The sequence below is a fragment of the Drosophila arizonae genome, chromosome 3 (assembly GCF_054131065.1).
Source record: "Drosophila arizonae isolate 15081-1271.41 chromosome 3, UAZ_ARI_1.0, whole genome shotgun sequence".
Taxonomy (NCBI): domain Eukaryota; kingdom Metazoa; phylum Arthropoda; class Insecta; order Diptera; family Drosophilidae; genus Drosophila; species Drosophila arizonae.
The window spans coordinates 30,012,781-30,036,706 of NC_142923.1; the positions used below are offsets into that span (position 1 = coordinate 30,012,781).

Genomic DNA, 23,926 nt, shown 5'->3' on the forward strand with positions numbered 1-23,926 from the left:
ACAGGCTAAATTGGTATGAACATGTGTATGTGTGTGCATAAAAGAATCGTAGAATACTTGGACCTTAAGGACGTTTTGCAGAGTACAAGGTATCTCCTAGTCTTCCTTGTTAATGTGAATTCGAATTTTTAGACTCATTCACGAAAGTGAAATGAGTATATTGGTTTTGTGCAATGTCCGTCTTGCTGAAGCTAGAGAGTTGAAATTTGGAACACATACTCGTGTATATCTCCGATTTATAGTGTTAAAATTTTTCCGATCCGCCCACTAGGGGCGTGGCAAATCGGAAAATGCATTTCCAATATACCAGAAATCATGTTTGTTGAAGAGCTAGAAAGCTGAAATTTGGTATGTAGGTCCGCGCCGATCACCCAAGATCACAAGCTATGGCGGATATATCTCCGCCCATTAGGGGCGTGGCAAATCGGATAAAACTGTATCTCCTAAAGTTATAAACCTAGAATGCTGAAATTTTGCATGTAAGCTGATGTTTTAATTCTATTAAGATAGGTGAAAAAATTATATATCTACGCCCACTAGGGGCGTGGCAAATCGGACCTGAAGATATAGTGATTTTTCGAATTCTGCTATATTTTAGGCACTATTGATGCTAGAGACCTGAAATTTTGTATATATACGCGGGTTGACCACCCACGTCCAACGAGCTGCGGTAGATATATGTTTGCCTATGGGGGGCGTGGCAACCGCAAAAGTTTATATCTCCTACAGTTTAAGAGCTAGAAGCTTCAAATTTGGATAGTTAAGTTACTGGTGGCCTCCTCTATCGATGCCCCAAAAATTATTTTTAAGCCTCTTTAGGGGCGTGGCATATCGAAAAATACCCTGTAATTTTCACATTTTTTGAGCGTAAGAATTCAAATTTTGCATTTAGGTAACCGGTTGCTTGCTCTAAAAACTGGCTAAAATTGAGGAGTCTACGGCCACTAGGGGCGTGGCAATCGGCATTTACAGTACCCGAATTGCGCCATTTATGTATGTATATGCGTCAGCCATCTATTTATGTATGTATATGTACACATAAGTAGGCTTAATAGGCATTGATAGCACGGAAGGAAACATTTTTATAAAATTAATAAAATATAAAAAAGCTAAAATAACAAAAATTTGCAATTTACAAAAAAGTGTTTTCAGCGGGATTTGAACTCGCACCCAACCCAAACAGAATGTTTGTGAAAATAGCTAAAATAAAGATCGTCGGCGCTTCAGCCTACAGCACCACCGCGTCGTTTCGATCAAAAGTAGTTAAAGAAAAGCCAGTGTAGCGGCTGGAAATTCAAAAACAATGCACAGACAAATCAATCGCAACGGGATTCTTAGAATATGCTAGAGCACGCATTTATGTGGCTGGAATGCTTGATGCTATGCGTGCAGGGTTACATATATAATTATATATATGTATGTATGTATGTATTTGCGTATATGTATTTGAGGGCTATTTAAGAAGAAACAAATTTAAACTTATAAAATTATTCGACTAAGAAAATGAAAAGTATTAAGTGCCATTCAGTCAAGCTCGCACCTTCCCAATAAAATATCTATTTTATAAAAAACGAAATATGTATGAAAAAATAAAAAAAATAACACAGTAAAGGTTCGAACCTCCCCTACTCTAACATTACTTGCGTCGCCCTTAGCACCCGCGCCACTGCTTTGCCCAAGCAATCAGTTGCTAAAATAGAATAGCTTAATAAGAGAGCGTCATCAGACAAAACTACAGTAACGGCTAGAAAGTCCAGAAATCAATCGAAATTCTAAGAATGTGAGAAAAGGCGCGCTTCTGTCTGTACGCATAGAATAGACGATGAGTGTGTGCACAAGCATAGGAAAATCGCGCTGATCTGCTGTTAGCTTAAAGCCGGTATCCAATGTATGGATATAAATATATAATAAAAATCAAAATTGTATAAATTATATATGTATGTAATTTGAATGCAATAGCTATCGATGATTTTCCAATTTTAATGGCATCATGCCGTGTTTTTTGCTGCGCACTAGACTTGAAAATTGCACTATATACTCTGGTTGACAGCGTTTGGGCTGTGAATGAGTCTTCTGCTATCGGTATCGCCCGATTGCAACGTTCTTACTTGTTTATTCTTAAAACTGAAGTTCAGGCTCAAATTTCCACAAATTCAAGTTTGTGCGTAACTGTGCACGATTATATCAAAACAAGCGAATTTGTTTTCAAATTCTACTCAAAGATTTACGACTGCGATGAATTATCAACGAGTCCTATAGTCTTGAGAGAACAATTACATTTCATGCGATAGTAAGAGTTGTTACTTTGCAAATATAATATTTATTGGGCAATATATAGTTCGCACCATTTAGGAATATTTTGTTACATTATTAATATATGTATGTACATGCAACTATTACGAGGGCTATCTGATCTTTTCTATTTTCTGTTTGCAATCAGTAGGTGCTGTCTGATCGCCAATCGCTTCATCAGCATCAACATCAGTAAATTATATTTGCTCTACACGTGTGAGAGGAGTTTCAGCTCTGTGGCTGACTGCGTTGACCATGTTTACAGCGTGCTTGTGACCGTGTTTGCTCGCTCGGCTGGTTTGTTCACTTTTCCGCTGATTTATGCAAACTGTGGAATTTTCAATTGCGTTCTCACTCGTCCTACAGGACTTGTGTTGCCTGTTCTGCAGTTTGTTGCCTTCGCCTGCGTTGGCCTTGTTTGGGCAAATGTTGCTTCCAAATGTGCAACACATTGCCACGTTTATTGTGGTTGCTGCTTTAGCTGTTCGTACTCTTCTTTTGTTGTTAGCTCATGCGGCTTGACTCTTTTTAGGTAGCTTGGCGGGGGGACGGACAGCAGAGAACAGGACAAACATCTGTAGTAGTTGCCCTCTCGAATCGCTAACTGCATTTTATTATCGCACATGTGTTCGTCTGCTTATGCTTATGTGTTGGATTAATGGATATGCGTACGGTGCCATGTCCCGTTATGAACATTTAACACCAAGCGATTTTTAGTTGCAGTTGGGTCCGATATTTCCTTAAAAATATTAAGATTGGTCTCAAGATTTATTCAATAGGACAAACGAGAGTGAAGGTATTATAAACTCTCCTAGTGAAATGGAGAAAGTAAGATAAAACCTCGGCACTGTCCTCTACTTTTATTCAACAGTAAATAAGTTAACGATGGAATGTTCGGGACTCATTCAATGGCCAACCAAAACATTTCTCAAACACTTTGTTGTAGCTGATGCTTGTCAGACGATATTTTCGATTCAGAATCAAAAATTTGACTCCGTAACACAAGGATATTCGAAAAATGCTGTAGCCCCCCTTAGGTTAAAAAGTATGAATGTGGATAGTCTCTAGGTAAGGTATCATCCAAAGGAATGGGCGTTAATTAAATGCCTTCTGTTTATAGTTTGTTAGGCAACAAGAAAGCTCTCAATAACAGCTATTACCACAATAATTAGCCAATGAAGCGTGCCTTAATGAGAAGGCGTGCATGTAAAAATAGGTGAAAACTTTTACCAATGTCTAAACGAAACTTGGCTGAGCAATTAAATATGAGCGTATAAAAGGAGTCTAGCTGACATTTGAGTCTCTGTCTTAGTTAGTTATATAGTGATAATAAATATTTGAGAGAACAATGCTTAACAGTCATGATTCAGCCATTGGACAAAGCTTCTATAAGATACCACGTTTTTCTGGGCGAATAGTGGGCATCTGGCCAGAGTATAAACGCAGCTGGGCTACGAATCTGATCTGCGCCTTTAGCTTTTTTGTCATCTTGGTCGGTGCTTGTGGCGAGAATCTCTATGGCATTGCAAACTTGGATAATTTGATAAGAGCGTTGGAAGCGTTCTGCCCCGGCAGCACCAAAGCCGTTTGTGTGCTCAAATTGTCCATATTCGTAATCCATCATCGCGAGTGGCTCGAACTGGTCGACCGATTGCGCGTTATATTGTACAGCAGCAGGAGCTACGAGGCTCAGAAGACGCTAGTTAGTAAATCCACAATAGCGAACCGTCTAAGTCTGCTGTTGGTTTCCTCCGGCTCGATAACCAACATGGCCTTCAATATTCAGCCCTTGATAATGGGCCTTTATCGCTGGGCTTACGGAATACCGGGTCAACTGGATCTACCCTTCAATATAATGTAAGTGATCATTTTATATGCTATTTGTGTTTTGCAACGCCCTAAAAAATTTACTATTTCACTGCTCCAATCCGATTTCCATGCAGCTATTGCTTACGTTATACTTACTTGTATTTTCGTGGGAAAGAACTTTAACGCTCCTTTTGAAGGCTGTAATTTACCAAACGAAATTGAATCAGAAAGCAATATTATGTGCTCCATCAATTGACAGTGTAACATTCTTAATTACTACTATGATTGCTGTGGCTTCGCTATGTTCGTTTATATATATTATATAATTTAGGAAATAAAATGAAAATAAGACTACATTTGGTGAATTGGAGAAAGTTATTAAATTAGTGCATTAAGTACTATACATTTGATGAATTGGGCAATGATATTACAATTTTAATTTGAAGAGCTAGCAATGCTGGTTAGGTAGTTTAAGCCCAACTTATGTCAACTTGTGATGAATCTGCGCATATATTTATATGTACACATATACATTATACGTCTGTCTGTACGAATTCAATTTTCATCTACATTGAGCCCCGTAAAACCTAAGAGACAACATATTCAACACTTTAATTAATTTGATAAGCATATTTAACATCACATCAACTAAAATTTCACATGTTCTATCAAATGACGAACTCTTTATTATATCTGCTCATCTCGTTTTGGAAACCATCATACATATGATACATAAATTTACAATTAGCAACAAAATAACAAATATTTACAATTATAGACTACCTGCATTTGCGACGACGCCATCCGTCTTTCCTCTCACCTATTTGTTGCTTACGGCTTCTGGGGCTTGCACCGTGTTCACCTTCAGCTTTGTTGATGGATTCTTTCTGTGCAGCTGCTTGTACATCAGCGGAATATTTCGTGTAATACAAATGGATATTCGTTCCATTTTCTTTCCGTTAGATGAGTGTAAGTGAAATATTCATGTTCAACTTATGATTTTAATTGAATAATACTTTTCAATGTATAGTGGAGATATACACGCCTTCAGAAAACGACCAAATACGGACTCAGCTTGTCAGGATTGTCGAGCGTCATAATGTGATTATCGATTTGTGCACAGATCTCACCAGGCAGTTTACCGTTATAGTGCTGATGCACTTCCTCTCCGCTGCTTTCGTCCTCTGCTCAACTATTTTGGATATTATGTTGGTGAGCTCACAAAGTACATGTATTCTCTCTAAAATCGTCTCTACAATCAGTCTGAAATAAAAATATATTATTAAAGTGAAAATACAAACTATTTTTGTAACAAACATAAATAAAAGGAATAGAATGAATTCTTTATATCCAAAATGAAAATTCAATATTGACTATATTCGTTATTCGAAGTGCTGTCCCTCCATTTGTCCATAAATGCGCCCATATATCAAATTTGAAATATACCATTGTGTCGAACTGCAAAAACTTAAAGCGAAATCTCTTGTTACCATCTAATCACTGCTCTTATTGTTCTTACTCTTTACTTTATATACACGCGGGACTCACTGGTAGAACACTTCCTCGTTAAGCGGCCTAACCTATATATTTTACAGCGTTGCAGCCCTGACTCAACTCTTCCTGTATTGCTTCGGCAGCAATCATGTCAGCGAAAGTGTAATTCATAAATTAAATATATATATATTTTATTATTTAATTATATATTCATTATACCCTGAACCCATTGAAAATGGGAAATCAGGGTATAATGGTTTTGTTGAAATGTATGTAACAGGCAGAAGGAGGCGTGGCAGACCCCACAAAGTATATATATTCTTGATCAGGGTGACGAGCTGAGTTGATTTGGCCCTGTCCGTCTGTCTGTCTGTCCGTCTGTCCGTCTGTCCGTCTGTCCGTATGTTTGAACGCGTCGATTTCCGAAGATATAAGAGCTAGAGACTTCAAATTTTTTGTAAAATGTTCGTAATTACAGCGCGGATATCGAGTTTATCATTAAAATTCGATAACTCATCCCGATCTTTTTTTATCGATGAAAAACCTTATCGAAAACCAGTTATAAAATTATATCTACTACACCTTTATTGCTAGAGTCTCCAAATTTTTTATATATGCTTATATGCAATTTATACAATTTCGGTTTTTGTTAAAATTTACCCCCCACCTCTAAATTCACCCCCTCACCCTCACTTTTGTAAAACGCGTATTTCAAATACTAGAGACTTGTGCTTTGGCAATTACATGCATATTCATGTTATAATCATAATCTAAAAGTTTCATGAAGATCGTACGTCCACAAAAAAAGTTATTAAACAATTAAGTTCTCATAGTAAGCGCTCACTGCCGCCCATGCGTGTTTATGCTTGTGTGTGTATGTGTTTGTGTATGTGTGTGTGTTTCTTGTGTAAGCTGAAAGACGCGAAAAATTATTGAAATAGCTAGCACTCCAAGGGTTCAGGGGATCTCGTAGTCGAGCAGTCTCGACTAGAGCTTTCTTACTTGTTTTTATTCTATACTTGTATCTTGCTACAATTCTGTTTACATAACATTATTCTTCTGATCTTAGTACTTTATTCATCATACTACATAAAATTAGAATAAACATAAGTTAAAGAAAATAACTTTTTTCAATAGAAACAAGTAAAAAAGCTCTAGTCGAGACTGCTCGACTACGAGATCCCCTGAACCCTTGGAGCAATAGATATTTCAATAATTTTTCGCGTCTTTCAGCTTACATAAGAAACACGACACGAACTGCGAACTGCGAACTGCGACACACATACACTCACACATGCATACACACACAAACGCACACACAGGCACACATACACACACACGCATACAGACACACATACACACACACATACACACACACATACACAAACACATACACACACAAGCACCCACGCATAAACACGCATGGGCTGCAGTGTGCGCTTACTATAAGAATTTAATTGTTTAATAACTTTTTTTTTGGACGTACGATCTTCATGAAACTTTCAGATTATGATTATAACATGAATATACATGTAATTGCCAAAGCACAAGTCTCTAGTATTTGAAATACGCTTTTTACAAAAGTGAGGGTGAGGGGGTGAATTTAGAGGTAGGGGGTAAATTTTAACAAAAACCGAAATTGTATAAATTGCATATAAGCATACATTAAAAATTTGGAGACTCTAGCAATAAAGGTGTAGAAGATATAATTTTATAACTAGTTTTCGATAAGGTTTTTTATCGATAAAAAAAGATCGGGTTGAGTTATCGATTTTTAATGATAATCTTGATATGCGCGCTGTAATTACGGACATTTAAAAAAAAATTTGAAGTCTCTACCTCTTATATCTTCTGAAATCGACGCGTTCATACATACGGACAGACGGACAGACGGACAGACGGACGGACGGACAGACGGACAGACGGACAGGGCCAAATCAACTCAGCTCGTCGCCCTGATCAAGAATATATATACTTTGTGGGGTCTGCCACGCCTCCTTCTGCCTGTTACATACATTTCAACAAAACCATTATACCCTGATTTCCCATTGAAAATGGGTTCAGGGTATAAAAAAAAGATCAGCGTAGAGTTTTCAGTATCTACAAAATCAGAAAATCATCTACAGAGGTGCAAGTAAAATATTAAAAAACAAGTAAGAAAGCTCCAGTCGAGACGGCTCGACTAGGAGATACCCTGAACCCTCCAAGCTGATATTCTAATCATTCTGCACTTCTTTTATGCACACATACATACACATGCATCCACACGCACGCATAAGCCTGCGCTCTGCTAACTGCGCAGTAAGCAGCGACTGCGCTTGGGCTGCGCTGCAGTGTGGGCAATATTATGAGAATTTATTTGTTAAATAATTTCTTATATAGACATACGATCTTAATGAGCGTAATCATATGGTGAATATGTGTGTATATTCCAAAGCCCAAGTCTCTAGTATTTGAAATACGCTTTTTACAAAAGTGAGGGTGAGGGGGTGAATTTAAGGGTGGGGGGTAAATTTTAACAAAAACCGAAATTGTATAAATTGCATATAAGCATACATTAAAAATTTGGAGACTCTAGCAATAAGGGTGTAGAAGATATAATTTTATAACTGGTTTTCGATAAGGTTTTTTTATCGATAAAAAAGATCGGGATGAGTTATCGATTTTTAATGATAAACTTGATATGCGCGCTGTAATTACGGACATTTAAAAAAAAATTTGAAGTCTCTAGCTCTTATATCTTCTGAAATCGACGCGTTCATACATACGGACGGACGGACGGACGGACGGACGGACAGACAGACGGACAGGGCCAAATCGACTCAGCTCGTCGCCCTGATCAAGAATATATATACTTTGTGGGGTCTGCCACGCCTCCTTCTGCCTGTTACATACTTTTAACAAAACCATTATACCCTGATTTCCCATTTTCAATGGGTTCAGGGTATAAAAACGCTGATCTCTTGATGACTTTTCCCACCTAAATTTGTATCAAAGACTTAACTTACTTTTAGTAAGATGAATAAAGGAACTGCTGCTCAGCTTACCGATTCCTATTTCCCTATTTCTTATAGAGCTTAGCCGTGGCTGGGACGTTGTACGACATTGGATGGTATAAATGCGATGTGGCGACTAGAAAAATGATTTTAATGATCTTGCGAAGGTCGCAGAGGGCAAAATCCATTGAGGTGCCGTTCTTTACCCCTTCGTTGCCCGCCTTCAGCTCGGTACGATTTATATATTTCTTAATACAAACATCTTTGATTTTTAAATGTTTTAATTGCAGATACTTAGCACAACCGGCTCATATATAGCGCTATTGAAAACGTTTCTGTGAGCCGATGGTCCGTATGATTCGTTTGTGGACGAGTAGGAGACACCACTATGATGCCCATTTTTCACAGAGAGTGGTTTCCTCCAATGAAGGATGAACTGTTATATAAACTGAAAATATATTCCACAATTAGAATAACATATTTTTTTCCTCACATATATTCAAATACTACACGCATTGTTTTGTCAATATGAGGAATCGAAATTGTGATTGAAATCTAAATTATAAACGCCTTCTTTAGCTCTCATAATAAAAATTTCTCGCTTCAGCAATGAAGTGCCCGTGTTGATAAAGGCGATCTGTATGCTAAAATTATTCTAAAATATATATATGTGATCATTTGATTAAATGAATATATACATATATATAATGAATATATTAATACAATATATAAGCATTAAAGCACCTAAGCTTAAATCTGCACAAAATGCAAATAAAGCCGACCATTATGGATATTCAGCGTGCACGGTCTTTGTATTGAGTTAGTAATTCTATACGCCTTCTCCAATCTAAAAAAAAAACTCTAAATTTATGTATACTAATATATCAATATTATTTATAGACTTTTTATGAAGATACCTACACAAAAAACGTCGCTGGAGACTATTTGTTATCTTATGAGAAAGCGGATGTCAACAGACCGCAAATTGTCCAAAATCTTATTTTATAATGTTGGTTTACCAGTTCTGAATGGTGATTATCTGGGAAACTGGTAGATCGTATTACAATTAATTATAATAATACCTAAAATCGTAATGGGAGAAAGGACATTTCAGCAATTTTCAACATGAATTAAGGTTAGCCCTGCCCAATTCACATTTAAAGTAATTATAAATCCTTTGCGGAAGACAACAACGGTCACATACATTTACTTTATGTATTTAATTAAATTCAACGCATAAGCCAGCAGTTGATGAAGATGAGAAGATTAAAACACCTCAAGCAATCCACAGTTGCTAGCGAGTTGCTCATACGCTGGGCCTCGTATGCAGATAACGTCATTAAGAACGCTGTCAACACCTAACGAAAAGAAGGGAGTGGCTGTTGGCCTGTAGAAAATAGCTGTTGATGAGGAAAATCGAGTTGTTTCATTACCATGCATTAAAATGCACATTGTGGCAGGTAAATTTCATTTCTTAAACAGCTCCAACTCGAAAGATCGCTTCTGAAAACAACAAGGCGTTCACGCTCTAGTATTCTTGCTTGTCAATCGACATATAAAAGCTGAGGGCACATCTTGTGCATCTTGAGATCGAGTGTACACAGTTTTTTTTTTTTTTTTAACTCAGAGTAAACCATCTTTTCTACTAATCGATCATGTAGACGAATCAGTTATTTTTGAAAATTATTAAATTAAAAATTAAACAAGTAAGAAAGCTATAGTCGAGACTGCTCGACTACGAAATCCTTTGAACCTTTCTAAGAATTTATACAGGTATCCCCCGTATAACGCCATAGTTACGTTCCAGAAGAATTGCGCGTTATGTAAATCCGCGTTATCTAAAATATAGTTTTCATATAAATTTGGGGGTTAGGTTCCAATAGCTTATTTTTTCATTAAAATACATAACATAAAATAATAATAAAATACATAGCATTACATAATAACAGATGCACAAATATTTCAACTAAAATCAAGATATGAATAATAATACATATGTACATACATTTGTATATATTTCAAAATTCAAAAACTAAAATTTAAATAATTATGTGCACATTAAAAAAATTAAAAACAAACTAAAACAAATTAAAGGTTTATTAAAAACTTTATTGTTATTCTTCAAACTTCATATGGTAATTAATGTGTTTCACTGTCTTCAAAGATCTTTGCACGTTATAATTATGTATTTTCCCCTTCGCGTTATAATATAAGTCTAAATTTCGCGTTGTACTGAAATCGCGTTATATAAGACCGCGTTATACGAGGGATACCTGTAGGTCTATAATTATTCGCGTCTTTCTGCTTTCATAAGAAACACATAGGCATGCACGTATAAACACGCATGGACTGCAGTGTGGACTTACTATGGAAACTTAATTGTTTAATAACTTTTCTTGTCAATTGACTATCTCTATGATGTCCATAACATCGAAGCACAAATCTCTAGTATTTGAAATACGCCTTTTACAAATATGTGGGTGTGGGGGTGGATATAGAGGTGGGGGTTAAATTACAACAAAAATCTAAATTATATAAAATACATATATGTCTACATTTAAAGTTTAGAGACAGTCGCTCTAAAGTTGTTGGAGATATAATTAAATAGCTAGTTTTCGATAAGGGGGCTAATCGATTACAAAATATCGGGATTAGGTATCGATATTTAGAGCAAAACTTGATAGGCGCGTGGTACACACGGACCTAGGAAAAAAAATATCAGTTTCTAGCTCTTATATCTTCTGAAATCGACCTCAGGACAGACAGACAGACGGGCGGACGGACACACGGACAGAGCTAAATCGATTCAGCTCGTCGCCCTGATTAAGAATACATATACTTTCTGGGGTCTGCCACGCCTATAAAAAAAATTATTATTATTGACAAGCTACGAACGATATTTTCACAGTAAGAATAAGAGTGCTGAGACTGTCTCAACGATAAGTTCAAGTTGATTCGATTTAAATCGATTAGGAGAAAATCGAATCAAAACAATTATTTTATCTAATCGAAAATTTAAAACAATTAAGTTAACTCAGTTCCCACTTAGATTTGACATCCAAATTTTATTTGATGCACATTTGAGAACAGGTACACAAGCTCATACACACACGCACACATACATGTATCACTTCAGTGGTTCGTTACATGTTTGCTTTCTATGCTTTATGAAAAACCATATCCTCATTCAAAAGGCAAGACTTTGCTCTTTACACAGTTCTTTCGCTTTTATTGCATGTTTTATGGAGATTTTCAAACATTATACGCACTTTACACATCAAACGCAACCACTCCAAAGCGCGCAGACATACACACACGCTCGAGCCTCGCTTCTGTCTCTCTCTCTTCTACACAAGCTTCCGTCTCAGAGAGAGAGAGAGAGAGAGAGAGAGAGAGTTTTTACTCGCTCTTTCCCTGGCGGGACATCCTGCAAAGCAATTCGACTGCCCAGCGCACCTAAGCATAAGCATATATACGTTTGTCTAGCTGTCTGTCTGTCGGTCTGCCTCTTTGTCAGTCAGTCCTCAATCTCTTTTGTGCCTGGCGCACGAAATGCTCATTTCACATTTCGCATTTCGTACTTTGGCTTTGCCAGAGAAACTGCTAATTTGGTTTGATGTATGGCCCCGGAGACGAACATCAGCACAGTTGAAGCCAAAACTAACACTGACGCATTGCCTTAGAGCTACGCACTCATCAATGTTCCAGAGCCCAGAAGTGAGTCTCAATTGTAATTCCAATTATTTTCTTTGTCAAGTCTTTGTAGAACCGGAAATGCGTTCTGGCTCATTTTTTTCTGTTGACTTCTAACTATGGTGGGTAATATTTGGTATTTGTATGCCAGGGATATTTTACGTATATGATTTACTAATCTTAAAAAAAAAAAAAAAAAAAAAAACCAATTAAATTATTGTTATTGATAAGATCTTTACTGAGTTCGTTATAATTAAGATATATTTCACAACCTAGTTATAATATCCACCGCAAGAGTATCCAAAGTTTTCACGCCGTTAAGCATTCTAGGCTTTTCTTTCTTTCTTGCTTTCACTTCTGCATACAATATAATATACTGCATACATTATACTGCATACATTATAATATCCACCGCAAGAGTATCCAAAGTTTTCACGCCGTTAAGCATTCTAGGCTTTTCTTTCTTTCTTGCTTTCACTTCTGCATACAATATAAATCATATTTTACGGCCGCGTTTATAGATATACAATTTGTTTCATAACGTAAATAAGTCGAAGAAGCTAAATTAGCCGAGGCTAAAGCAGAGGCTATCCAGAGATTTACAGAATCAAAGGGAGCAGAGCAGAAGTACAACATAAGAACATTATAATGGACTGGCCAATAAAAAAAAAGTAGCGCCTAGCAACGCCTCATTCTTTTAGCCGTTTGCCCGTCTGCATTGACTGCGCTGCCCGTGCTTCATTTAACGCCCCGATTGGCGACGACTGCAATGCTGAAACACAATCTCAATTCTGCCATTTATGTTTTGTTTGGCTGGTTCTCTACGTCTTGATGACAACTATTTGACGCAAGTAAAAAGTTTTACCTGCAGACTGCAGTAGAGTTTGGCCACCTAAAACGGCTTTTATTATTGGGCCATCAGCCACCTCTTTATTTCCTTTAGTTGTATTATTATTTCCGAAAATATGTATCGTGTACGGCGACTTTATTTGCACATAAAATAAGTTATACATATATATCTGAACAATCTTTTTTTATTCTTTATATATGGAATATTCAGAGTTACTTCAATTCAAATCTAGAGGAATAAAGAATAAGTGAAAATCTAAAGATCGCACACTTTAACATTTACTCACCATATTATATTGTCCACTTTGCCGTTAACCCTAGATAACCGAAACATGATAATTGAAACATGATGTTTGATATAATATATTACATATTATATAAAAATTAAAATTGACTCACATACTGAAAATTAGCATTAATTAAAAGTCGATAATGGCAGCCAAAGAATCGTAGCTCTATAAACATGACCGATTTGCTGGAGCTCCACTACGATACTAGAAGCAGTGCAAACTTCTCTGCGAGGGCATCCAACGCCAATTTATGCACCAACAACGCTTATCAACAGGGCGGTCAAACAGAAGAACGCAACAAGCAACGAGAGCTTTTACAAAACAGAATTGAATTTGAATTTGCCGCAACTCCGAAAACTGAAGCATGCCCCTTAGGAGTCACGCAGGGGTCAACTTTGCTGGCCTACCTATGGTCCATGTTAAGAGAATTTGTATTTATATATCTGTTCTGTTGATAGATTAGATCTATAAAGAATTACAGCTAAAACTCCGGAACAATTTGCATGGATATGTTACAAACGCCAAATAATGGCGAATAACTTTTTTAATGTGAATATTGCAATTCATAATTACAAAAATTCATAATATTGTACCATTGGTTCTTCTTCACAATTGAGGGGTAATGAATTTTTTTTAATTTTTTTTTTTTTTACAATAAATACATTAGCTTCGTCCATGGTTGTCAATACTACAAGTCATTTAACAGTACCTTTCACGTTGGTCCTTTACAGTACCCTGTGTAAATTAACGACAATGTTATTTGCAGTGATGCTTAGCTAAGTTTTAAACCAACTACTGTCAACAAAGATATTATGTACTCAGTACTAAAAATTAAAATGAATGGTACTTTTTCATGTTCCCATATGTTAAGTTGTTTGACTGTTAAGGTTATGACAGAGTTTATTCAAGCTTGGATGCTCGTTTGCGAATTATATTTTTTTCTTTTGGCACAAGTATTAGCTTTACTGCAGGGAATTTCAGAATGCAGCCTTACTACAGGGAATTTCATAATGCAGCCTTACTGACCGTTACCATTGCAAAACGATAGTTCATGTGATTTTCCGATATTGGCGATGACCTTTCCAAATACCTAAGTACAGCTAGGAAACAGGAAGAGCGATACAAAGACTACTTAAGCCTTTCACTGTCTGTATTCATTACGGAAGATATTTAAGATTGCAATACATGACCAGTCATACCAAAGTCGCATTTAATTCAACAAAATACCAAAAATAGATAGCTAAGTCAAAAACTACGATTCGAAACCGGCAACTAATTAGGAAATACATTATTTTCGCCTTCCATACAATTTGAGTATCCCAAGGACATAATCATTCTGAGCACATCTTTTGAGCGACTTAAATTACAGGTGGCCCTTGAAAGCATGGGGATTATTTCTTATCAAATTTTACCAAACGCATATCATCCGCAACAGTCTCCAAGTCCTCTGGGTCGCGCCGGAAACGATAAGTGCCAATATCCTTGTGAGCCGTTTCCGGAAGCTTTACCTTAATGCCCTTGTATTCGAAGCTGCCCTCTCGTTTCTCGGGAACCACAAGCATATTATCGGCTTTGTACTCGCTATCGTTTCCAATTTCAATGTGTTGCGAAACGCTCTGGACGGTGGGCCCATCGTCATCATCCTCACTGCTCTTCCAACCATCGATTTCTATTGGCACAATGGGCAATCCGTCCTTGTCCAGTATGGTAGTATTAGCACTACCGATACCAGAATCTGGAGATTCAGATACAGGCTCGATTTCTATTTCTATGTTCGAGCCTGCACCGACAGCTGGTTCCGGGCTGAAAGCACTTGTTGCAATTGATACGGGGGAGAACGAGCCGTTATTAAGCGATGGGGCCGAGGTTAGAAAATCGCGCGCAAATTCCACATCTCCTTTGGCCATGTCGTATACATTGATGTCTGATACCGAAACGCCACTTCTGTTAGCCGACTCTGCTGCTTTCGATCGAAGTCTTGAGTAGGTGATCAAATTGGCTCTAATTGGGTAATTATAAGTCGAATAAATAATTCTAGACATTAGGATGCTTTTGCGGAGCATGCAAAGATTTCGAAACATTTTAAATCTAATTATTTTCACACGACTCTTGAACTGGAATTCAGTGAATTATAAGATTATAATTTTATTTCAAAACAGGAGTCCGAGCTTATGTATGCCGAAAGTATTGACTTATATGAATATATGACTATTCCATCCAGCTAGCATCTGAAAACACATAACACAAATATCAAACTCATCGACTACTTTGATGACACATATAAGGCACTTTATCATAAGATATACATATATGTATTGGTGGTTATTTAAGATTTATTTCAATTTTACAGTTAGACAGTTAGTTAGTTATCTATGGAAAATAGTTAATTTGAGCATTCCTAGCTCCATACGCTCGTGCGACCAATTTATTAATTAATTTATTTTGATTTTGTAATTTCATTTAATAATTACAATACAAAAAAATATAATACTAATATTGATATTCCACAAATTTTGCCAATTCTTTTTGATGAGGTCATTAGCCCACCAGAACAGCCGACAAAAGTAATAAGTAATAAAACAAAAAGAATTAAAATAACAAAATATTTAAATTATGTAAAATGATGTATTTATTGTATATATAATAAAATGCTAGAAAACCAAAATGAAATTACATCAAATAACATATGACAATAATAACAATACAATTCAAAGAATTTCGCAAATCTTGTTTGATAAAGTAACTACACCAACACAATTAGCAAAAGTAAATAAATAAAACTTAAAAAAAAATAAAAAAAAGAACCATCATATAAAACAGGCAACATCAAAAAAAGAGAAATCATTCAATTATTAAAATAAAAGACAAATAAACAATCTGAAGAATGCTTGGATGCATCATACACTTCACTTCACATTACTTCACGACTGACACTTCACTGGGCTTTGACAGAAAACAATTTTGTTAATTAAATTAAAATAGTACGAAAAACAAGAAAAAAAAAACAGTAAGAAAGCTCTAGTCGAGACTGCTCGACTAGGAGATACCCTGAACCCTCTAAGCTGATACTCGAATTATTCTGCACTCCTCTTATGCACACATTCATACACATGCATCCACACGCACGCATAAGCCTGCGCTCTGCTAACTACGCAGTAAGCGGCGACTGCGCTTGGGCTGCGCTGCAATGTGGGCAATATTATGATAATTTATTTGTTGAATAATTTCTTTTGTAGACATACGATCTTAATGAAACTTTCAGAGCGTAATCATGTGGTGAATATGTGTGTACATTCCAAAGCAGGTTCAGGGTATATAAAAAAAAAACGGCACTTCCCTATACCTTCAATAAAACTGAAACAAAGTCAAATTAGAGCAATACCCCAAACCAAAAAATTATGAAATATAAATTAAAACGGCTGCCCAAACCGGGCCTTGGTAATTAAAGCTATAATTAATAATACTAATGAAAAAAAAAAATTATAAATGAGAATAAAAAATAATACAAAAATAAATAAATAAATGAAATAAAATAAATAAAAGAAAAACATAAATAATTGAATTAATAAAATAAAAACTACAGAACTACGGCTTAGATGTACTGAGTTCACAAAAAAAAGAACCAAAAAATGAAAGACAATAATAAAACAAAATAAAATTTAAAAAATAAAAAACAAAAATAAGAAAAAAAATTAAACAAAAAAAATTAAACTATAAACAAGAGAAAATGAATTTAACAAAATTATAAACATACTACAAACAAAAAAATTTTTAAAAATTAAAAAAAAAAAAGAAAAAAAAAACAAACTGTACCGTACTGCACTGCACTGCACTACTGGCCCCACCGGGTCTGAGCGACTGAAGACATGCTTCAGCTGCTGCCCTTTATATAGGGCGCCTTTCACTCAAAGCTTGAGTGTCTCTCAAATTTTGAGCCCGGCGTCAGGTAGAGATCATTACAATCGAGTCTTGAGTGACCAAAGCGAACACTCTCTGCTGCTTCAAGCATTCTAGCTTCGTTTTAGTCAAATATAAATACCATACGATTACTGCTGCGTACATATAGAAAACAGGCGAAGGCACAGACTGTGAGATAGACAGGCAAAGAGAGAAACATACAGACACAAAAGATTATATAGGCAATCAAGCACTCATAGCTAACTTACCTCATTAAACTGCTCAAGAATATAAATATATGCATGTATTAGAGAGCTGTATGTATGTGTTACCAAATTTTTCATTCCCTTTTATGTTTCATTTATTCTCCCCCATTATGCTAAAGGTGGTAAGCTATAGCACCTAAAGCGCACTCCAATTCAAGATCACTCAATGCATCTTCCTCACTGATCCGTCCTGATATGGAAAGGCCTCTATGTGACATTCATACACATGTTGTGGATGAAGTCATGTAGCCCTCTAATATATGTATGTATGCTTGATAAAACTAAATTATTGCTAAATGATTAAATGATAATTGATAAATGCATGCTAAATAGCCTCAGTACATTAATATTTATTATTTATATTAGATGAAATCACTTAGACAGAAGTTTCTTCTCCTCTACACATAGTTCTCTTAAGGACTTAAGCTTAAGCTTCCACATAGCCAATCCATTCCCTACTCATTATCAATGGATTTATTAGTTATGGACTAGACCACTTTCAAATAGGATAATATAGACTGAAATAGGCTAAACTAGCAATACTGATTGCAGCCTCACGCGTGCATACTCGTATGTGTGCGTGTTTGCGGATGTATGTGCAGGGGCTGTTTATTCTGTAAGCGAAAAAGAAGCGAAGAATTATTGAAATATTAGTTGTTGGAAGGCTTCAAGGGCTCTCGGTGTCGAGCAGTATCGACTAAACTTTCTCACGTGGTTTATTATATCCTGAACCCATTTTTTTTCCTTTATTTTTGACATTTTCCCACGATTACAAAAAATAAATGCTTATATGTAAGCCCCATATCAAAAACTATTTAATTGATACCTTGTACATTCATTATTATATTTTGGTAAAATTTTATAATTCACACCCTTTTTTTATTTAAATAAAATAACTATTGCATTTGTTTTTACATAATGAGAAGGGAAAAATACTATAAAAAGTAAATAGATTGAATATACATTCATATATAAATATTTATATAAATATAGTGACAATGGCAATAATTAATACATTACAAATTTCAAATTATAAAAGTTTAGATAATTGCATTCAATAAATTCCTAATTATTTATTATCGAAATTCAATTTAACGCTTTCGTTTTGCAGTTGATCTCTTAGTTTCGAAGCTTGCATTACGTTTATTAGTAGTCAGCGACATCGACGAATCATAGTCTATTTCATCTTCCTGTTTGCCCGTGCGCACTTCACGATTTATTTTGTAGGCGGCGCTCATGCGTTTTATATTTTCCTTGTGAACGATGTCATGATTGACAATTCGATGCGGATAGTCTATGCCCAGCACACATCCAAACTCACGCTGATCCGCAAGAGTTGCTTTCCATGGCTCATAAATACAACCTGCTGGGTACTTAGCGAGTTCAGGAACATATTTCCTTATGTAGGCGCCGGTGCGATCAGTCTTCTTTCCGAAAGCAACGGGACTGTAAACACGAAAATATTGATGAAAGAATGCAGACGCTGAGAGCCACATCCAATTGCCAGCATTTAATGCCCAATCCTGGTCAAGCAGCAACTGCTCAAAGACACGTTGACCCTCCTCCCAGCTAATCCACAAATCGCCGCGCGTCAAGAAACACGCCACTGCATGACGCGCCAAATGATGGATCCAGCCCTCTTGACGCAGCTGCCTCATAATAGCATCAATAAAGGGATACCCAGTTCGTCCATGAGCCCATGCATCCAGATGATCGGGTCGCTCTTGCCAGGGTATTTGCAGGCAATAAACGTTACCCAGCATTCGATCGAAATTTGGCTCGACCGAAGCAGCCGTATAATAAAATTCTCGCCACAGCAATTGACCCACCAGTGAAACTGGAGGCTTTGAGTGCTTTGGATGCCGCTTTAGTATCTCCTGTAGCCGTTGGTGTACTAATCGAGCACTGAGGCAGCCGAATTTCAAATACGGGCTCAGGACCGTAGTGCTTGGCTCCAGCGAATTTGGTGCCGTATTTGGCTTCTCGAAGCTAGCGACCCAATGTTCGTCACTAAGCGAAGTATCTAAACGACGCAGCGCCTCTCTTTCACCTGTTAATTTAGAGTTTTATGTATAATTAAGGATCTGTGAACATATATTTGCTTTTCTTACCGCCTGGAAACTTGTTAATGCCCAGCTCCTGGGGCCGTTTGACCAACTGATCTAACGTTGGACATTCGTACACATCGGACTGTCCCACTTCAAGTTCATCTGCGATCGGCTGCACTCCATTGGGCAGTCGTTGAGGCTTATCTAAAACTTTGGGCAACTTTAACTTTTCAACTACACTTAGAAATTTTTGGTAAGTTATAGGCGCCCTGCCGAAATTTTTTGCAACAACTATCTCGGGATTGTATATGGTATGTGAGCAATGCGTATCCACTTTGACTCCATGAGCTGCTGCTATATCTTGGACCGCTTTATCACGTTTCATAGCGTATGGTTCAATGTCCGTTTCAAAAGTTAGTAGCTCTACGTTCCAGCGGTCGAATAAATTCGGAAATATATCAACTGGTTTGCCGCGAACAATATACAGACGCGAATTAAGTTCTTTTAAGTTTTTATCTAAATCTAAGAGACTTTGTTGGAGAAATCGCCAACGGTTGGCTCCCACTTGCATCCAATCCAAAATACCCGGATCCAATACAAATATAGGTCGGACAGAGAACTTATCGGGGGACGCTCTAGCTTTATTAAATATTTGAGTCAGCGCGGGATTGTCGTGAACCCGGAGTCCCTTGCGAAACCAATGGATAAGTGTTCGACGCTCGGCAGCCATCGAATTTAAGTTGAGTGGCTGTTTGTTTTCTTTACAACAAGCCCTTGGACCACGATTGAGTGTCTTTTGACAGTGCCGCCTCTTTTATGTGAACTGACAACTCTTTTACAGATTATAAGAAATACCGTCTTTAATTTGCCATTTCAGTTTTCAAACCGCTAAAAAATACTTCATAATAGTCAGTATTTATTATCTGGTATTTTGGTGCAGAAGCACCGGTAATCTATTTTGTACAATACATATGTATGAAAATATAAATATAATCCAAATGTCGCCATTAATTTAATAAACTAGCAACATCTAATAGAAATCCGTGTGTGCTTTATGAAATAAACATTTGAGTTCAGCATTAATGCGCACTCAGTTAATATCGCAGCGACAAAATGGATTTGCTTGACTCAATACTTAACTCAATGGATGCTCCGCCAGCAACAAATGAACAACAAAAGACGCTTATCAAAAAACAACGTGAAATGGTGGAGCGCTTGCAAAACAAGCAAAAGGAGGAGCTATTACGATTTCGAAAGTATGTAGAGGAGAGAATGGGTCGATTTGCCAAGGACGATCGGACATACATCGAGTTCCAGCCGTTGGATAAAGTGCATCGCTCTGTCATACATGAAATAGCTGAGAACGGTGGTTTCATTGCGATGAGTTTCGGACGAGAGGAGGAGGACCGTCACTCGGTGGTCTACAAAAAGGAACACCCACCAAGCGAGGACGAAGTAGCAGCCCGTCGTAACGGCGAGGGCTGGAACAAGGAGATAGCCAAAGAATACTCTGAGCGACGAAAAGAACGTTTAGCCCAGGAGCAAAGCCTGATTAATAAGGAAGCTAATTCTGAAGCCGGCACCAGTCGAGCTCATGGCAGCAGCAGCAGCACAGATCCCACAAGCATTGAAGTGAAACCAACCACTAATTATAAAGCGAAATATGCACATCTAATTGGCGAATCGGCAGCATTGCAAGCGGCCCGAAAAACAGAGACAAATCAGAGCTACGGCTTTGTGCCCAGTAAGAACAAAAAGGACATGCGTTCCATCGAGCAGACTCTAGCTGATATACAGGCAAAAAAACGCCTAAAGTTACAACAGCAACAGCAGGAACATAACTTGAACATGGCGGCATCCCTGGACGTTAATCCTGACGCAGAAGAGCGATAAATAATAGTAATAAGTTTATGTATGTATTTTTGTGTTTTGTTAGAATAACAGTTGATCTGCTGAAAAGTCAGCTAAAAAATTTGAACCATATACGGGCAGAATTGCGTATGTTCACAGTTAAAGTATGTATCTGAAAGCAATTTAGAATGTTGGCCAGTTAAGAACATTAGTTACGGATGCTTTAAAAACTAAAATTATATCAATTGGAGTGTCCAATTAGAAATTTCTATTTATATAATAAAATATAAAATGTTAGTAAATAGCAACAAACTAAGAAATGTACTATTTATTTAGTGCACATATTTGAGCTAAAAATGACGGAAAAAGTTCAAAATAACGAATCATATGGTATTTTAAAATGCACTAAAATTAGCAGACTTCAAATGTAAAGTTGATACCACGTGGAAGGAATGTCAACCCAGAACGTGGTTAGAATCTTAAGGAAAAATTGTTCGGGAAATGGTTTGTAATATTTACAACAATACTGATACTGTCGAAATATCAGTTTTGGTTTAATAAACTGCAGCTTTCCCTTAGTACTGATCTCTTTTTCAGCTGTGTACTTTAATAAGTCATCCTAATGGCTAAGACCTTAAAACCTGACTTCAATTACCTGATGAAGACTACACAACTATTAGAAGTAACTTCCACATGAACATTCTACCTTAAATATGAGTAAGAATATTTATGTTTTATAAAACTAGTTAATGTGATTACACTTTCGATAGGGACAACTGATGTCTATGAATGTATTTCAATTATTGACTGATCCAGTATACGGATAATCTTAAGGCTAACTATTTTTTTCATGGTTAACACTTCCTGTTTTTTTTTTCTTTTCTTTTATTGTGTATTATGTTAAAAGCTAGAGGCCTTTGAGAGAAGCTACTTCCAGATTCTTCTTCTTGAAACCCAGGTTAGAACATATTTTGATCAAATGCATTTTTAATCAACTAATATGATGACCTCTTTGATAGGGACAACTGATGTCTATGAATGATTTATCAATTGTTAAACTGATCCAGTATTGTGATAGTCTAAAGCTTTATTATTTTTGGAGAGAGTTAACATTGATTTTCTTTTCATTTCATTTTAGAATATTGTGGACGGTACAAACTTTGAGACGGAAATTGCTGCTAGGTGCTAAGTCGCTTGAAACACAGGTTAGAACATATTTTGATCAAATTAATTAATTTTTAGTCAACTAATATGATGACCACTTTGATAGGGACAACTGATGTCTATGAATGATTTATAAATTGTTAAACTGATCCAGTATTGTGATAGTCTAAAGCTTTATTATTTTTGGAGAGAGTTAACATTGATTTTCTTTTCATTTCATTTTAGAATATTGTGGACGGTACAAACTTTGAGACGGAAATTGCTGCTAGGTGCTAAGTCGCTTGAAACACAGGTTAGAACATATTTTGATCAAATTAATTAATTTTTAGTCAACTAATATGATGACCACTTTGATAGGGACAACTGATGTCTATGAATGATTTATCAATTGTTAAACTGATCCAGTATTGTGATAGTCTAAAGCTTTATTATTTTTTGAGAGAGTTAACATTGATTTTCTTTTCATTTTATTTTAGAATATGGTGGACGGTACAAACTTTGAGACGGAAATTGCTGCTAGGTGCTAATTCACTTGAAACACAGGTTAGAGCATATTTTGTTCAAATTAATTAATTTTTAGTCAACTAATATGATGACCATATTGATAGGGACAACTGATGTCTATGAATGATTTATCAATTGTTAAACTGATCCAGTATTGTGATAGTCTAAAGGTTTAATTTGAGTTTACAACAGCTAACACTAATTGTCTTTTTAATTTATTTTAGAGAATGTTACACAGCTACACTTGAGGGAAGTTACTCCCAGATGATAAATGGCTTGAAACGCAGGTTAGAACATATTTTGATTATATGAATTTTTAGTCCACTAATTTGATGACCACGATGATAGGGACAACTGATGTCTATGAATGATTTATCAATTATTGAACTGATTCACTAGTAGGATAATCAATGCAATGCTTAACAACTTTTTTTTTTATTTTAGAGAATGGTAGATGCTATAAACGGAAAGAAAGAAGTCACTCCCATATCACGTAGAAGTTTTATAAATTTTTTATCATCCTACTTAACTGTAAACTAAGCATCTGTTTCTAACAATCAATCCTATTTGAATTACCTCATTTATGAAGAAAAATAGAAAAAGGGATATGCCTCAGGTAACTATATTTTGTATTAAATATGCAATTTTTCTTACAAAATGGAATAAGTAGTATCATATTCAGTGATATATTTGTAGTTGATAATAAAACTAGACAATTAAAAATAAATTTGAAAGAAAAATCTATATATTTAAAAATGCGTCGTTTAATTTTA

General features: G+C 36.2%; 4 protein-coding genes, 1 long non-coding RNA gene and 5 other non-coding genes across 34 annotated transcripts; 7 read left to right on the forward strand and 3 right to left on the reverse strand.

Moving 5' to 3' along the window:
- Window positions 1-141: 141 nt before the first annotated feature.
- Or22c (Odorant receptor 22c) lies at window positions 142-9,292 on the forward strand. Of its 3 annotated transcripts, XM_018001410.2 has the most exons (6): window positions 142-4,149; window positions 4,880-5,070; window positions 5,132-5,313; window positions 5,656-5,757; window positions 8,670-8,822; window positions 8,882-9,292. In XM_018001410.2, exons 1-6 carry the CDS (start codon window positions 3,641-3,643, stop codon window positions 8,930-8,932), a joined length of 1,188 nt encoding a protein of 395 aa, XP_017856899.1. In that variant the 5' UTR covers window positions 142-3,640; the 3' UTR covers window positions 8,933-9,292. The 3 variants fall into 3 exon arrangements, with proteins under 3 accessions (XP_017856899.1, XP_089321065.1, XP_089321066.1); XM_089464939.1 differs by having other exon boundaries at window positions 8,670-9,292; XM_089464940.1 differs by lacking the exon at window positions 5,656-5,757 and having other exon boundaries at window positions 8,670-9,292.
- LOC149270029 (uncharacterized) lies at window positions 4,765-8,784 on the reverse strand. The gene is made up of 2 exons (XR_016269317.1): window positions 8,643-8,784; window positions 4,765-5,364 (listed from the first exon to the last, which is right to left on the reverse strand). It is a non-coding gene; the product is annotated as an uncharacterized LOC149270029 (long non-coding RNA).
- Window positions 9,293-14,592: 5,300 nt separating the features above from the next.
- On the reverse strand, window positions 14,593-15,655 carry LOC108611165 (uncharacterized). Its single transcript, XM_018003646.2, has one exon. The coding sequence runs from the start codon at window positions 15,502-15,504 to the stop codon at window positions 14,815-14,817; it is 690 nt and encodes a 229-aa protein (XP_017859135.1). The 5' UTR covers window positions 15,505-15,655; the 3' UTR covers window positions 14,593-14,814.
- Window positions 15,656-18,409: 2,754 nt separating this feature from the next.
- Window positions 18,410-20,525, reverse strand: phr6-4 ((6-4)-photolyase). Its single transcript, XM_018003642.2, has 2 exons — window positions 19,698-20,525; window positions 18,410-19,636 (listed from the first exon to the last, which is right to left on the reverse strand). The coding sequence occupies exons 1-2, from the start codon at window positions 20,362-20,364 to the stop codon at window positions 18,678-18,680; spliced, it is 1,626 nt and encodes a 541-aa protein (XP_017859131.1). The 5' UTR covers window positions 20,365-20,525; the 3' UTR covers window positions 18,410-18,677.
- Window positions 20,526-20,563: 38 nt separating this feature from the next.
- LOC108620674 (sperm-associated antigen 7) lies at window positions 20,564-23,909 on the forward strand. Of its 23 annotated transcripts, XM_089464950.1 has the most exons (9): window positions 20,564-21,989; window positions 22,083-22,202; window positions 22,393-22,443; window positions 22,624-22,690; window positions 22,875-22,941; window positions 23,126-23,192; window positions 23,258-23,323; window positions 23,378-23,440; window positions 23,598-23,909. In XM_089464950.1, the coding sequence occupies exon 1, from the start codon at window positions 20,748-20,750 to the stop codon at window positions 21,525-21,527; it is 780 nt and encodes a 259-aa protein (XP_089321076.1). In that variant the 5' UTR covers window positions 20,564-20,747; the 3' UTR covers window positions 21,528-21,989; window positions 22,083-22,202; window positions 22,393-22,443; window positions 22,624-22,690; window positions 22,875-22,941; window positions 23,126-23,192; window positions 23,258-23,323; window positions 23,378-23,440; window positions 23,598-23,909. The 23 variants fall into 23 exon arrangements, with proteins under 23 accessions (XP_089321076.1, XP_089321069.1, XP_089321074.1 ...); XM_089464943.1 differs by lacking the exon at window positions 23,258-23,323 and having other exon boundaries at window positions 22,065-22,202; XM_089464948.1 differs by lacking the exon at window positions 23,258-23,323 and having other exon boundaries at window positions 22,065-22,202; window positions 22,397-22,443.
- LOC149270030 (small nucleolar RNA Me28S-Cm2645) lies at window positions 22,480-22,551 on the forward strand. The gene has a single exon (XR_016269576.1). It is a non-coding gene; the product is annotated as a small nucleolar RNA Me28S-Cm2645 (small nucleolar RNA).
- Window positions 22,731-22,802, forward strand: LOC149270031 (small nucleolar RNA Me28S-Cm2645). The gene has a single exon (XR_016269579.1). It is a non-coding gene; the product is annotated as a small nucleolar RNA Me28S-Cm2645 (small nucleolar RNA).
- On the forward strand, window positions 22,982-23,053 carry LOC149270032 (small nucleolar RNA Me28S-Cm2645). The gene has a single exon (XR_016269575.1). It is a non-coding gene; the product is annotated as a small nucleolar RNA Me28S-Cm2645 (small nucleolar RNA).
- LOC149270033 (small nucleolar RNA Me28S-Cm2645) lies at window positions 23,233-23,304 on the forward strand. The gene has a single exon (XR_016269577.1). It is a non-coding gene; the product is annotated as a small nucleolar RNA Me28S-Cm2645 (small nucleolar RNA).
- Window positions 23,477-23,548, forward strand: LOC149270034 (small nucleolar RNA Me28S-Cm2645). Its single transcript, XR_016269578.1, has one exon. It is a non-coding gene; the product is annotated as a small nucleolar RNA Me28S-Cm2645 (small nucleolar RNA).
- Window positions 23,910-23,926: the final 17 nt, after the last annotated feature.